Source organism: Zootoca vivipara, chromosome 8, assembly GCF_963506605.1.
Source record: "Zootoca vivipara chromosome 8, rZooViv1.1, whole genome shotgun sequence".
In the NCBI taxonomy this organism is placed as follows: domain Eukaryota; kingdom Metazoa; phylum Chordata; class Lepidosauria; order Squamata; family Lacertidae; genus Zootoca; species Zootoca vivipara.
This window is the reverse complement of record NC_083283.1, coordinates 13,160,972-13,176,229: the sequence shown is the minus strand read 5'-3', so window position 1 is coordinate 13,176,229 and position 15,258 is coordinate 13,160,972. Positions and strand designations below refer to the sequence as shown.

Here is a 15,258-nt window from a genome sequence, read left to right as displayed (position 1 = left end):
CAACCTTTATCTCATTGCATTTATACGTTTTCCAATTCCACTCATTACGAAAAGGCGTTAAAATTTAGGTTAAAATAAAAAGGGAGAAAGTTTCTCATTACGAGTCTTCAGACAACCCTGCTAGTGATGTTAATTGCTTACAGTAACCTTTCAAATATCGTATAAATTTACTCCAGTCCTTTTGGAATACGTGATCATGCTGGTTTCAGATTTTTCCTGCCAGTTCCGCAAAGTCCGTCATTTTCATCTGCCACTCTTCTTTTGTTGGTACTTCTTGTTGTTTCCATTTAGGGGCTAAAAGAATTCTTGCCGCTGTTGCTGCATACATAAACAGTCTTTTATATTCCCTTGGTATCTCTTCACCCACTATACCCAATAAAAAGGCTTCTGGTTTCTTAACAAAAGTATTTTTAAACATTTTCTTTAACTCAGGTGTCAGAGAACTTTCCAGTACCTCCTATGGGACCTGTGAAATATCTGCTCAAAAATGCACAATCTACGAGAGACTGCTTGCTCTTCCTGCTCTAAGTTCCTGCTTGCCTTGGCTTAGTGCAGGGGTCCCCAGACTAAGGCCCACAGGCCGCATATGGCCAGAAGGCCTCTTTTATCTGGCCCGCGACGCCCCCCGTCGGCCGCTGCCACCCCCCACTCTTACTGGCACGGCGGCGCACTTCTGGGTCGGAAAAAAATGCCGAAAATCGTTTGTGCGCGTGCACATGGGCCTCTCCCGACCCGGAAGTGCACCAGAAATAACGTTCGCGTGCTTGTGTAAACATCATTTCCGGTGCAATTCCGGGTCGGGGGAGGCCCATGCGCATGTGCACAAACAATTTTTGATGCTTTTTTCCGACTCGGAAGCGTGCCGCCGCACCTGTAAGAGTGTGTGCGCATGGGCGTGCATTCCCCGCCGTCCGGCCCAAAGCCGGGTAAGTTTGGGGACCCCTCGGCCTTAGTGTCTCTTACATTGCACATGCCCAATTATTTCAGTGGATTTCAGGATTAGGCCATGCAACCTCCCCTCTTCTTTCTTTTCAGAACACAGGAGAGATACAAATAATCTCTATCAAGTGCCAGATTACCACATAGTCACCTTTTAGGGGCCCTGCAACAACGGATCATGATAATACTGATTAGATCTTGAAAGAAAATCACAATCTCAAGCTTTCGTAGCTTTTTGTTTAATAATATAATATGTTAATTTGTTTAATGACATTAATAATTGTTAATGTTTGTTTCATGTAATAAAATTGGTATATTAAAATTGTCGGCTGGTAAAATAAAAAACAGGTGGGGCGCGGGTGGCACTGTAGTCTAAACCACTGAGCCTCTTGGGCTTGCCGATCAGAGGGTCAGCGGTTCAAATCCCCACGACGGGGTGCGCTCCCATTGCTCAGTCCCAGCTCCTGTCAACCTAGCAGTTTGAAAGCACATCAAAGTGCAAGTAGATAAATAGGTACCACTCCAGTGGGAAGGTAAAAGGCGTTTCCATGCGCTGCTCTGGTTTCGGTGTTCCGTTGTGCCAGAAGCGGCTTAGTCATGCTGGCCACATGACCCGGAAAAACTGTCTGTGGACAAACGCCGGCTCCCTTGGCCTGTAAAGCAAGATGAGCGCCGCAACCCCAGAGTCGTCTGTGACTGGACTTAACTGCCAGGGGTCCTTTACCTTTAAAATAAAAATGCATTTAGGAGATAATTTGTGAGGGGGGCCCCAAGATTTCAATTGCCTAGGGGCCTCCAGACAGTTTAATTTGACACTGTTTCTGTTGGCAACCAAGGGGGTAGCTAATATAAGTTTCTTTTTTCCACTGATGGGGGGACGGACGGACGGACGGACATGCCTCTACCATTTTGTGATCCCGTTCCATTTCCTTCTCTATTCGATGTGTCAGCCATGTTGCATCTTTTCATACACACACCACCAAAACAGCTGTTTGGGATTTGTTTGATTATTATTTTTTTAGCTATGGGTAGCCTGCTTCAACCCAAGATGATCATTATAAGAACTTGATAACATTTGGAAATTTGTTCCTGTTTGCTCGCTTTTCTCTTCCTTCCCTGTCTCGTTCTACATGTGTATTTTAAGATTGTAAGACTGAGGGCAAGAACTTTTGCAGGTGGGTGGAGAGGATATTGATCTGTAAGCTGTTCTGGCAGCATTTCCAGTTTTCTCGAGGGATGTAAATGCTTTGTATTAAAAAAAAAATCCATATAATATAGAACTTGCTGGAGTGGGTAGAGATGCCTCTACGTATGTAGAGAAAGAAAATACAAGAAGGTGAATTTCATAACTGATGTCCAGATTAAACCAAACAGATGGGGAAGCCTAGTTTAGTCACATTTTCAGCTATAACAGAAAACGAGTGTTGGTCTCACATTTCAATACTGGGAAAATTTAACTAATGGCTGGCTGTAACACAGACATACACCATGCAGAAGACTATTGGTTCAAGGGTTGTTGTTTTCTGGGGTTGCCAGAAAGAAAAAAATCATTCCAAGGATAATTTTCTAAAGCTTCCCATCTCTGATTTTTTTGTGATGGCCTTTTTGGGTTAAACTCTGAAACCTTTGCTATATTTCTATAACTTTAATACACCACTCCTAAGCTCACTTTATTCCAATTTAAGTCCCATTGATTTCAGCGAGACTTCCCTGACAGCAAGCATGACATACTTTTACCAATATTTTTTCTGTAGGTCATTTGAAATCCAGGCAACTTTCCCTAAGGAATCCCTGCTTTCAGTCCTTATCTATGACCATGACTTGATTGGTTCTGATGACCTCATTGGAGAAACCAAAATCGATTTGGAAAACCGTTTTTACAGCAGGCATCGAGCTACCTGTGGGTTGCAGAGCCAATATGAAATGTAAGCTTCTTTCCAGACACAAGGTCTCTGTAATTGATGTACAGCCTGTGAAGTTTCAGAAAACTCCTAATGTAGGGATGGTCAACCTCCAGGCCTCGGGCTGGATTTGACCTGCAGTTGAATTTTGTTAAGCAGTCTGTGACTCTGCATCCCTTCCTGCCCACCAGCTGTTCAAAAGGGAAGAACTGAGAAGGAAAAGAGCTTCAGTGTTGTACAAAGTGTGCACAAAGATAAGCTGCAGAAGATCGAGGTGACGGTGTGTGTGTGTGTGTGTGTCTCAGCAGAAAGACAGATCTGTGTTCCTTGCAAACATGCAAAAACTTGCCCATGCAAATTGCATACAACATTTCATATGCAGTTGCATTTTTGCAGTTCAGATGTGCATTGCATTATTTGCAATTACAGAGCTGACCCACTGAATCCAATGGACCTAAAATAAAAAAATCCTTCAATAGCACCTTAAAGACCAACTAAGTTTTTATTTTGGTATGAGCTTTCGTGTGCATGCACACTTCTTCAGATACACTGGAAACGGAAGTGCCAGGCCCTTATATATATATACAGAGGGTGGTGGGGGTGGGTGGGGATGGGTGATGGGCTGATGGGAGTGGTAAACCTGTGGATGGCTGTTAACGGCTGCTGATGGCTGCAATTAGTCCTGGGGGGGAAAACAAGGGCTGAGGTGCTAAAGAAAGCTTGATCATGCATAATGAGATAAGAATCCGATGTCTCTATTCATCCCAGGTGGCTCCATGGTTTTAAGCTTGGTAATTAGTTCCAATTCAGCAACTTCTCTTTCCAGTCTGTTCCTGAAATTTCTCTGTAATAAAACAGCTGCTTTGAGTTCTTGTATAGAATGTCCTGGGAGATTGAAGTGTTCTCCTACTGGTTTCTCTGTCTTATGGTTCCTGATGTTAATAATGGACCTAAGTTAATTGTGTCCATTATTTTCAATGATTGCAAGGCTTTTAGCTGCAAGGTCCACTATTTGACTGCTGATTCAGGACCCTAAACTGTTTTAAACTATCAACTTTTTCTTTTGTTCTGTGTATATCACAATGTTTGTTTGTTGCTATGGCTGATGGCTCATTCATTCATTCATTCATTCAGTGGATCTGCTTTGAGTAGAACTTAGCTGGATTCAGCCTTAAAGTTCTTTTTGCCATTTGCACAGTCGAGCCAGATAAAGGGCATTGGACAGCTTTTATTACAACTGCTGTGTTAAAAAGAAAAGTCAATTGAGAAAATGAAAGGTGAAACTTGAAAGCCGTTTCTAAGAATTGAATATATGCACTGCTTTCTATGCTTTGTGTGTGAGTCTGGGTATATGTTAACCGTGTGTTATAGTCTGCTGTCACAACTGGAAGACACACACCCCAAACAGCTGACCACCAGACTAATGTAGTCCACAGCCTGGAAAAAGGTTATCTGTCTCTGTTCTAATTGGAACTAGACATTCTTATGGCCAGGTAGTATTCTAGAGCTCATCAAAATTGAATAGTGCCTTGGCAGGAAATGTTTTCATGAGCTCTGTTTTGAAAGGAATGTCGGCTTTTAGAAACTGCTCCATCTGTCCAAAACCGTCTTCTCTCATTCCCAGTGAAGGGTATAATGCCTGGCGAGATGCCACCAAGCCAACCGAGATCCTGACCAAGCTCTGCAAAGATAACAAGCTGAGTGGGCCCTTCATGCAACCTGGGAAGATACAAGTGGGCGACAAGGTCTTTACAGGGCAGACGGTCTTCCAGGCAGATGAGAATGGTAACTGTGCTGAATAATGGTCTTTACAGTCTGATCTGCAGCCCCAGCTGCACCACAAATGTTTGTTTGTTTTTTTGTAAAGGAGATTGCTGGCTCTGCATTAATATACCCTCCAAGTGTCCCAATTTTCCAGGGACGGTCCTGGAATTACAAAAGCTATCCCAGCTTCTGATTTGATCCTAGAATGCCCCTGTTTCTCCTGTCAGTGCTGCCGCTGCCGAGCTCAGGGAAGAGGATGAGCCAGCGCATGTCCCAAGCAGTGGCGGCCTCAAGGGAGCATTGCCTGTCCATGGCTGCTGCTGCCGGCCTCCTCCCTTGGGCAGCTCTTAGCAGCCGCTGGAGAGAGGAGGAGGAGGAGGAGGAGGAGGAGGAGGAGGAGGAGGAGGAGGAGGAGGAGGAGGAGGAGGAGGAGGAGGAGCTTCCAAGGCCCAGCCTCGCTTGATGTGACAGCTCGTCTTGTGCTCTCCTTTCTTTTACAGAGGAGCCAGTGGAATCCTATGAACACCTTGCTCTGAAGGTTTTGCGTTCCTGGAACGACATCCCTGGGGTTGGATGCAAGCTGGTGCCCGAACACATTGAGACGCGGCCGATATACCACAAAGATAAGCCCGGCATGGAGCAGGTAAATGCTTTAGCCTAGATAAATGGCAAAAAAAGGAAATCATTGAAAGCTGGGTGGTTCCAGGCTGTTGCTATCTTCAACTGGGATTCAGTCACATACAGGCACATTCCGGTTGGGCGATTATACTTAATTTGGAGTTATCAGTATGTCTCTAAATACCAGTTGCTGAGAGTCACAATGTGTCCCCACTTGTTGTGCTCAGGTCCTGCTTATGAGCTTCCCATATAGGTATCAAGTTGCCCTAGGGGACGCGGGTGGTGCTGTGATCTAAACCACTGAGCTGCTTGGGATTGCCAATCAGAAGGTTGGCGGTTCGAATCCCCTCGACGGGGTGAGCTCCCGTTGCTCTGTCCCAGCTCCTGCTCGAAAGCATGCCAGTGCAAGTAGATAAATAGGTACCGCTGCAGCGGGAAGGTAAATGGCATTTCCGTGTGCTCTGGTTCCGTCACGGTGTCATGTTGCACCAGACTCAGTTTAGCCATGCTGGCCACATAACCCGGAAAGTTGTCTGTGGACAAATGCCAGCTCCCTCGGTCTGAAAGCGAAATGAGTGCCGCAACCCCATAGTCACCTTTGACTGGACTTCACCGTCCAGGGGTCCTTTACCTTTACTTTTTTTTATCAAGTTGCCCATTGTGAGAAAAGGATGCTGAACTAGAAGGTTCGATCCAGCACAGCTCTTCTTGTGTTCTTATGCAGCAGTAGCTCAAGCATAAGGATAGGCATAGGCAAACTCAGCCCTCCAGATGTTTTGAGACTACAATTCCCATCATACCTGACCACTGATCCTGTTAGCTAGAGATGATGGGAGTTGTAGTCCCAAAACATCTGGAGGGCCGAGTTTTCCTATGCCTGCATTAGTAGATACAGGGTTGTCTGAAATCAGCTATGCTGATGAATGGCAGTATACACATTTTAATAATAATAAATCTTGCTATTCCATAACTGAATTTGCACCTCATTCACATGTGTCCTTTTGTTTTCTTTCCTGAAGGGCCGTGTGCAGATGTGGGTGGACATGTTTCCAAAGGATATGCCTCTCCCAGGACCGCCGGTCGACATTTCACCCAGAAAACCCAAAGGGTAATTCATTACACGCTCCCCTCTGCCTGCAAATATACATTCCCAGGTGGCGCTGTGGTTAAACCACTGAGCCTAGGGCTTGCTGATCAGAAGGTCGGTGGTTCGAATCCCTGTGACGGGGTGAGCTCCCGTTGCTTGGTCCCAGCTCCTGCCAACCTAGCAGTTCGAAAGCACGTCAAAGTGCAAGTAGATAAATAGGAACCGCTACAGCGGGAAGGTAAATGGCGTTTCCATGTGCTGCTCTGGTTTGCCAGAAGCGGCTTTGTCATGCTGGCCACATGACCTGGAAGCTATACGCCGGCTCCCTCGGCCAATAATGCGAGATGAGCACACAACCCCAGAGTCGGCCACGACTGGACCTAATGGTCAGGGGCCCCTTTACCTTTACCTTAGCTTCCTGTTAATAGTATTGCATCTTCCTAGGGATGTGTAAACTGGTTGTCATGCAGCTTAAAATCTCCAGGAACTGGAACATCCTTTTCGTTTGCAATAATCTCCCTTCCACTTTCTATCCCTTATCAGCAATTTTTAAAAACCCTTTTTTTAAAAAAAAATGAAATTCGCAAAACACTTTTTAAAAAAAACAAAGGTAACTGCACAAGTAGCTGTGGTGGCTTATAAAAGCTGGGCTGGAGGTAAGACAGTCAGAATGGTTTGAGAATGGTTTCACTCCCCACGGAGAACCCAAACATTTTTTTCCTGGGGTCCAATGGCAGGGAGTTTGGCAGTTCTCCCCAGCTCGGGCCATTAAGGCAGGAGTGGGGAAGTGGATCCAGCTGGTGGGTCAAATCCTTATCTCCCCTACCCCTGTGAGCCAGGGTTTGCAGGTGGATGTGGAACGACCCATCTATTAATCCCCTGATGCCACAACGATATGAGGTCACTCGTTTTTGCCTGCACACGTGGTCAGCTGGTTGTTGAGGCTTGCAAAGCACCATGCATGGAACTTTCAGTGCCTGTATAGCGCTGTTCGTGGAACTATGCAAGTTCTAATAATTAGATGATCATCTGCATGAGAAAAGGAGGATCACCTGATATAGTTTTGACTTCAGGTGACTGAGAGGTGGGTGAGCTGTTATTTAAAGGTGTAGCAATTCCAGGCTCTGCTTCAACAGTGAATGTGCATCAACAGAAACAGTGTCTTGGTATTCCCCACAGTGGCACAAAGGAATCTATGACGGTTCCTCAATTAACTTTCCTCACTTATTTCCACTCTTCAGCAGCTCCTCCAGATACTTAAGGGGCCATGTTGCTTGGACCCCCTGAAAAGCTGGAGATGCTCGTGGTTGTCCCATTTTTCCCACTGGTCAAAGAGATTCTGCAGGCTTTCAAAACCATGTAAAAACCTGCAAGATCTGTTTACCAGAGGCAAAAGTGGGATGAGATAGTGACAGCAATCTTTATTTCAAATTACATTTCACTCTCTGAAAAATGTGTAGTCATTCTCTCCAGCCTTATTCTTTTCCACTGCACTGTGTCTCCATAATTATTTTATTTTAATATTTGTTGCTCATTAACAGTCAAGAGTATTTGCACTATTACCCAAATGGTAAAGCTGGAGTCTGTTGCAACAAAGTTTGCCAATTGCCCTTTATTTGCCATAAGTCACGTGAAGACTTCTGTTAGAGCCCTATAATTTGAGGTTACTTGATCTACGTAATTTGAGATAACAAAACATCTAACTTCATTGAATATGCTGCTCAGCTAGAGAGGGTGTGTTGAACGCAAAACAGATAGAAAAGCCAAGGAAAATTCAAGGCTCATATAAAACAGTGGCTTTTTGGCAGCAATTTTTTTTTAGTCTGGAGTAATTTCAGAGAAACGATTAGTACATCAATTATGTTCAGTCTGAAGCTGACTCTATTAAGCTTTCGTCTCTCTCCATGAAGAATTAATGAAGGGCTAAAGAAGTAGCCTTCACAGCAGCTAAGAAGTTTTTAATGCTATAAATAAAGCATTTTTTTTCTTGCAAGAAAGTTCGAAATACCAATAATGTACCTATCAGTGCAAAACATTAGATCACAGAGTCAGAAGAAGCCACGTTACATTGAATTCAAACTCTCAGCGGTGGCCTATGGTACAGTCCTAACATGTAACCGTAACTAGGACTGTGCTGAATGTTTGCCCATTTCAAGTATCAAGCAGAAAGTTGTGCTTGGAGATGGGAAGTAATTAACTTCTGGAAAAGCCCATAAACATGTTACCTTCTTTGATAACTGTTACTTTTCATTTTCTCTCTTTGCTATACTGTTTGCTGCTGCTTGTTCCTGGTTTAATTCCTCCCCACTCCTTCCTAGAATATCTCAGTTAGTTAGGAATCACATTGTGAATGTAACAGAACACCACTAGTCATCACATACAGCTCTCAAGTTAAAACAGTACAACGCATCATCAGAGATCTACAGCCTCTCCTGGACAATGACAGCTCCCTTTCTCAAGCTCTGGGAGGAAGACCTTTCATTGCCTACAGACAGCCACCCAATCTTAAACAACTCCTCACCCACAATAATACAACCACCAGACTTAACATGGACACTGGTACCAGAGCCTGCAATAAACCCAGATGCCAACTTTGCTGCCACATACACCCGGACAACATCATTACTGGCCCCAACAACATCCAACATAATATCTCAGGACTATTTAATTGCTCATCTTCTAACATTGTGTATGCCATCAAATGCCAACGGTGCCCTTCAGCTCTCTATATTGGACAAACAGGCCAAACCCTACGCCAAAGGATAAGGTAAAGGGACCCCTGACCATTAGGTCCAGTCATGACCGACTCTGGGGTTGCACGCTCATCTCGCATTATTGGCCGAGGGAGCCGGCGTATAGCTTCCAGGTCATGTGGCCAGCATGACAAAGCCGCTTCTGGCAAACCAGAGCAGCACATGGAAACGCCGTTTACCTTCCCGCTATAGCGGTTCCTATTTATCTACTTGCATTTTGATATGCTTTCGAACTGCTAGGTTGGCAGGAGCTGGGACCAAGCAACGGGAGCTCACCCCGTCACAGGGATTCGAACCGCTGACCTTCTGATCAGCAAGCCCTAGGCTCAGTGGTTTAACCACAGCGCCACCTGGGTCCCTATCCACCTGGGTCCCTATGGACATAAATCTGACATCAGGAACCAGAAGACAGAAAAACCAGTAGGAGAACACTTCAATCTCCCAGGACATTCTATACAAGATCTCAAAGTAGCTGTCTTACTACAAAAGAATTTCAGAAATAGACTGGAAAGAGAAGTTGCTGATTTACAACTTATCACCAAGCTCAAAACCATGGAGGGACCTGGTTTGAACAGAGATATCGGATTCTTATCTCATTATACATGATAAGCGATCTTCAGCCATCTCAACCCTTGCTTTTTCATGCAAAACCATTTGCAGTCATTTTCGGTCATCAACAGCTATCAGTCAGTCAATCACCCACTTCCACCACCCTTCTGAATGATCCCCCCCTTCCCCCCCTTCTCTACATAAGTGCCTGGGGACTTCTATTTCACTGTATCTGAAGAAGTGTGCATGCACACGAAAGCTCATACCAAAATAAAAACTTAGTTGGTCTTTAAGGTGCTACTGAAGGAATTTTTTTATTGTGAATGTATGAAAGCATGACATTTGTGCTATTTAAAGTTCTCCTCAGAAAAGAAAAAGAGGCAGGGCCCCATTTTTTTCCCCAGAGCCACTTTCTTTTTTCTCATATTTAGGCAGCTTAAAATTAGAATCTGTCCCCCCAAAATGTGACCAAAATGATTGACTACGAATTAATCTAACTTCACATTCTGTGCTGGCTCCCTATCCTCCTTCTTCCTTCCCCACCCTTCTTCCTCTCCCAAGTTATGAACTGAGAGTGATAATCTGGAATACAGAAGATGTCATTTTAGAGGATGAGAATATCTTCACTGGACAAAAATCAAGCGACATCTATGTAAAAGGGTAAGTTTGCTCAGGCACAGCCTGCGGATCTCCTCATTTATCCATTGACAGGGTGAATTAATTTATGACCCAAGCCCATCCATCAAAAAATATAATAAAATGAGTCACAGCTGTATTAGCAAGTTCTGTGCAAACGCGTGGATGTGACAGCTCTGTGGCCTTGGCATTTTGCTGCAATGGCTCATTGAGAATTCAACCCGACGAGAATTAAGCAGGCACAGGACTGACATGCATAGAAAATGAAGTCCTACATTTCTTCAAGGAAAACTCAAAACACACAATAATAGGTAACCAACCAGCAGGGCTGACTCACCCATAGGAGCTAGGGGTGTGGGGCACCCGGGCACCAGGCTCTCAGGGGCACCAGCTTGAGAGTACAGGGCCTGAGAGTTGAGTCTGGGGAAGAGCCCGCCCATTGGTTGGAGCGCCACGGCGGGTTCTTCTTCTGCGGGCAGCTCTGCACCGTGAGTTCGGGGGCGACCGAGCCAGCGAGACACTGAGGCAGCCGGCTGGCTCCACCCTCCTGTGTGCCTGGGACTGGGAAACCGGGGGGGGGGACTGCTGGGCGGATCTTTGCACTCCGGCGTCACATATGCTTAAGACAGCTTTGCCAACCAGGATGGAAAATAAGGCTATCAGTGGTATTATGCACCTGAATTGCACTTTCTGGAAACTGCAGGAGGGGGGAGTTCTGTTTTTGCTTGGGTCCTGCTTGTGAGCTTCCCATAGGTAGGATACCATAGGTATCTAGCTGGCCCAGCAGATGCTGGGCTAAGATGGGCCTGTGGTCTGACCCAGCAGGTAGCCCTGGTATCTCATACCTCTTTTAGATTGGGGTGGTACGCAACCATATAAATGTGAACTGTTGGGGCAAATGTTAGAAAGATCAGAAGAACGGCAAGCACAGATCAACAATGGTACAGGATGCCTAGGTAAATGGTGAAATAGTCTTGGAAAAGTTAAGAGAAACAGATTGGACAGAATACTTTATGCATGAGATACGATGTCTTGATACACAAAGGGTTGGGCTAGTTCCTTCTGGCTCCATTTGATTCTTCTTTCATGCACTCCATGTTACCTGCAACAGGTGGGTGAAAGGCCTTGAAGATGATAGGCAGGAGACGGATGTGCATTACAACTCTTTGACCGGAGAAGGGAACTTCAACTGGCGCTTCGTGTTCCCGTTCCATTATCTCCCGGCCGAGAAGCAAGTGGTGGTCAGCAAGAGGGAGAACATATTTTCCTTGGAGAAGACAGAACGCAAAATCCCTGCAGAACTGGTGCTCCAGGTGTGGGATTTCGAAAGGCTTTCCTCCGACGACTTCCTTGGTAAGCCCTGAACGGAGCGGCGTGATCTGCATTTTGATCTGGGGATTTTGAACAAAAGGCCAACAGATATTGAGCCCTGTTTGGGTGGAATTTTGTGGGCGTTGGTGGGATATGAAAGTGGGACATCGTATCTGTGGGAATGTTCAGGGTGGCAGGAGAGGATATATTGTTTATTAATGTCCTTCCTAACTTGCGCTAGCAAGTTCCTTTACTTAGCAGAGTGCATTCACCTTTACACAGCAGAAAACTAGTTGCAAATTTGTGTGAGTTTCTTAAGACAATAAGCAATTCGGCTTTCTGTTTCCGGTGGTGAGAAATGGCTGGCTCCCATACAATCGGACCTCAGCCGTGCTGGTAATTCAGGGCTGATATGGGGGTAACTAGCCCCGGCAGACTCCCCAGTGTGGAGGAGGACTGTCTCGTAGACCAGCAGATTGTCCAAGATTGCCAGCTTGCATCAAGGTGCAAGCGGCAGGATACTGGGTCCCAGAGCACAACACGTCTGGCACTCTCCGAAGCCACTCTCATAGCCGGAAATATCTGTTTGATAAAATAATTAGATTTGGACAATAAACATAGTCTGGACCGAAGAAGAGTGAGAAAAAACCTTCCCCAGATACTGCCTCACTTAATCATTAACTGTTAGGCTCTTGTATTAGCTTTAATGGAAGTTTCCATGCCATGCAGTATATATACAGACACATAAGGAGTTTATTTTCCATTTCCTGCACCCTCCTCTAATCACCACAGCTACAATTACAGGAATTTATTGGCAGGTTATTCCCTTCCTAAGCATGTGGGGGCTTGGGCCTGAATTGGGAAGTTGCAATGTCCAGTTGGTCTTGGAATGATGCAGAATTTGACCTCTCTCGCCCTCCCCCAGGCTCCCTTGAAATGAACCTGAATGGCTTTCCTCGAGCCGCCAAGTCTGCCAAGGGCTGCGACATAAACATGGTCATGGCAACAAGTGAGGAGAACAAGATTTCCATATTTCAGCAGAAGAGGGTCAGAGGCTGGTGGCCTTTTGTCAAAGCCGGGGAGCTCACAGTAAGTAATCCAATAATACCTATTTTGAAAGCCTTTAGATAGGTCACACTGATATCACTGACAGATGCTTCTTAAAAATATGAAGGACGTGAAGACTCAAATATCACATGGATCAGCAACATAGTGATTTGACCTGTCATAATTCCAAATGCTGGCTTTTATGATCATTGGATCCCCCCGCCGTCCCCATATTCTTCTGATTTCTTTCTGGTTTGTGATTTGTTTGTTTACTTGATTGTTTATAAGATTTCTTAGCTCCCCTTCGGCATAAGGTCCCAGGGCAGGTTATAGAAATATTATCATACAATTGTGTGGCTATGCCCCGAGTCCTCCCCGCGAGAAATAAAGACACAAGACACATTGCATAGGGTTAATGGGCATGAAAGGCCACAACTTTATTGATTACGGGTGTAGAGGGGTATTGGCATAGGCATTGGATCTAACCGACTATATCCGACTCCAGCCCGCTCTGCTGGCAGTCTGTGAAGGGTTAACCACCATTGGATGAGTCCTGCGATGCACATCAACTAGGAACTCATCCTGGGGCCACCATTAGGGGCGTGCCCTCTGGCCCTCACCTTCCACGGCTTCGGACTTGGCAACGCCCCGGACTCCTTAAGGGAGTACCCTTCCGCATATTGGGGGAGGTGATGGCAGCAACCTCCCCCCTGCACCTGTACCTTCTTGAGATAATCCAATGCCTACCGCCAATCCCCCCCAAGTTGTGACGGTTTGCATACGCGGCAGGCAAAAAACCACAGGCCAGAGCCAATTTGCCAAGTGGGAAAAAGTCCTACCAGGTCCCTTACGGCGACCAATCAAAGTGCGCAGCAACGTCAAGGAAGAAACCTGCCTAAAAGAGGGTGGGTGGGTGGGAAACGCATGAGCCGGGTCAGGAAAAAAGAGGACGATTCCCCGCCGCGCGCTCAGTTAAAAGCCCAAGCCACGCCCCCATGGGGCACCCGGATTGGGTGCGCCAGGGCGCGCCGCGGCGGGGGAGCAACCAATGGGCTGGGGGGAATGCTAACCATTCCCCCCCACGTGAAGTCCTCGTGGGCCCACAATATCTCCTCCCCCCGAGGAGGGAAGAGATTTTATAAACAAGTGAAACCATTCTAAGCCCAACAGAACCTGGTGATCATGTTCCAGTTGCATCTAGTTGGCCACTGTGAAAGCAAGATGGCGGACTGGATGGGCCAGTGGCCTGATCCAGCAGGCTCTTCTTGTATTCTTAGAGTCTAACTTCCTGTGTTACTCAGATTTCAGCGATTCGTTTCATACTGTTTTTGCATCCATGTAGCACTGAGTAAGTGCAGTTTACAGGGAGAGGATTGTGGCAGATGAAACAGCCATAATTACTCCAGAAGGATCTTTTCAGGTTGACAGTTGGGGGGGAAGGATGTGTTTATTCCCTGAGGAATCTTTCTAATACTTAAAACATGCAATTCCCCAATCACTCCCCCCCCCCAGCCACCACAGATTTTGTACAGTCTCATTGCATTTAACTTCCTCATCATTATTTCAGAGGATGTGTGTGTCAAAGACATCTTATCTTAATTAAATTGCAAGTGCAGGTTGTAAGATAGTCGTGAACATGCAGACTCTGTGCATCTGCGTCACAAAAAACCCAGCTTTTTCTCTGCAGTTATAATCATTAACCGTGTACTTTTAATATTGTTGCAACAAGATAATGTCAGCACTTTGAGAGACGACTCATATTTGAGATATACTCCAAAATTTTAACTCCTGGCTTAGAAACACAAATTTGGCAGGCTCATAATACTCTCTTCATATTCAAGGCAAGCATTGTTATTGTTGTTTAGTCGTTTGGTCGTGTCCGACTCATGGACCAGAGCACGCCAGGCACTCCTGTCTTGCACTGCCTCCTGCTGTTTTAAACTCATGTTGGTAGCTTCGAGAACACTGTCCAACCATCTCGTCCTCTGTCGTCCCCTTCTCCTAGTGCCCTCAATCTTTCCCAACATCAGGGTCTTTTCCAAGGATTCTTCTCTTCTCATGAGGTGGCCAAAGTATTGGAGCCTCAGCTTCACGATCTGTCCTTCCAGTGAGCACTCAGGGCTGATTTCCTTAAGAATGGATAGGTTTGATCTTCTTGCCATCCATGGGACTCTCAAGAGTCTCCTCCAGCACCATAATTCAAAAGCATCAATTCTTCGACGATCAGCCTTCTTTATGGTCCAGCCCTCACTTCCATACATCACTACTGGGAAAACCATAACTTTAACTATACGGACCTTTGTCGGCAAGGTGATGTCTCTGCTTTTTAAGATGCTGTCTAGGTTTGTCATTGCTTTTCTCCCAAGAAGCAGGCATCTTTTAATTTCGTGACTGCTGTCATCATCAGCAGGCAAGCATTAGAAGCCCAAACATTCCTTTCTGGTTCAGATTTTAATGGAAGGAGGGAAGCACAAGGAGCACTGGGAGATGTCATTTCCCCAGCACAACTGCCACCAGTAGCCATGGGAAAATTGCATTTCCCAGTGTTCTTTGTGCTTTGCATGCTATGATAGCAGCGTGACAGGCATTAGAGAGGGGAGGAAGGAGCGAGACCTCCCTCGATCTCGATCCCCCCCCCCCGCCATGGGAACGG

General features: G+C 45.8%; 1 protein-coding gene across 2 annotated transcripts in view; it reads left to right on the top strand.

The window, feature by feature from the left end:
• The window catches only part of FER1L6 (fer-1 like family member 6), a 127,472-nt gene that overhangs the window by 105,403 nt on the left and 6,811 nt on the right, over positions 1 to 15,258 (top strand). For both annotated transcript variants that reach the window (XM_035125519.2, XM_035125518.2), the window contains exons 33-39: positions 2,694 to 2,864; positions 4,465 to 4,625; positions 5,105 to 5,247; positions 6,242 to 6,330; positions 10,173 to 10,271; positions 11,359 to 11,600; positions 12,484 to 12,647. In XM_035125519.2, coding sequence (XP_034981410.2) covers positions 2,694 to 2,864; positions 4,465 to 4,625; positions 5,105 to 5,247; positions 6,242 to 6,330; positions 10,173 to 10,271; positions 11,359 to 11,600; positions 12,484 to 12,647 — 1,069 coding nt within the window. The remainder of the gene's footprint in view (positions 1 to 2,693; positions 2,865 to 4,464; positions 4,626 to 5,104; positions 5,248 to 6,241; positions 6,331 to 10,172; positions 10,272 to 11,358; positions 11,601 to 12,483; positions 12,648 to 15,258) is intronic.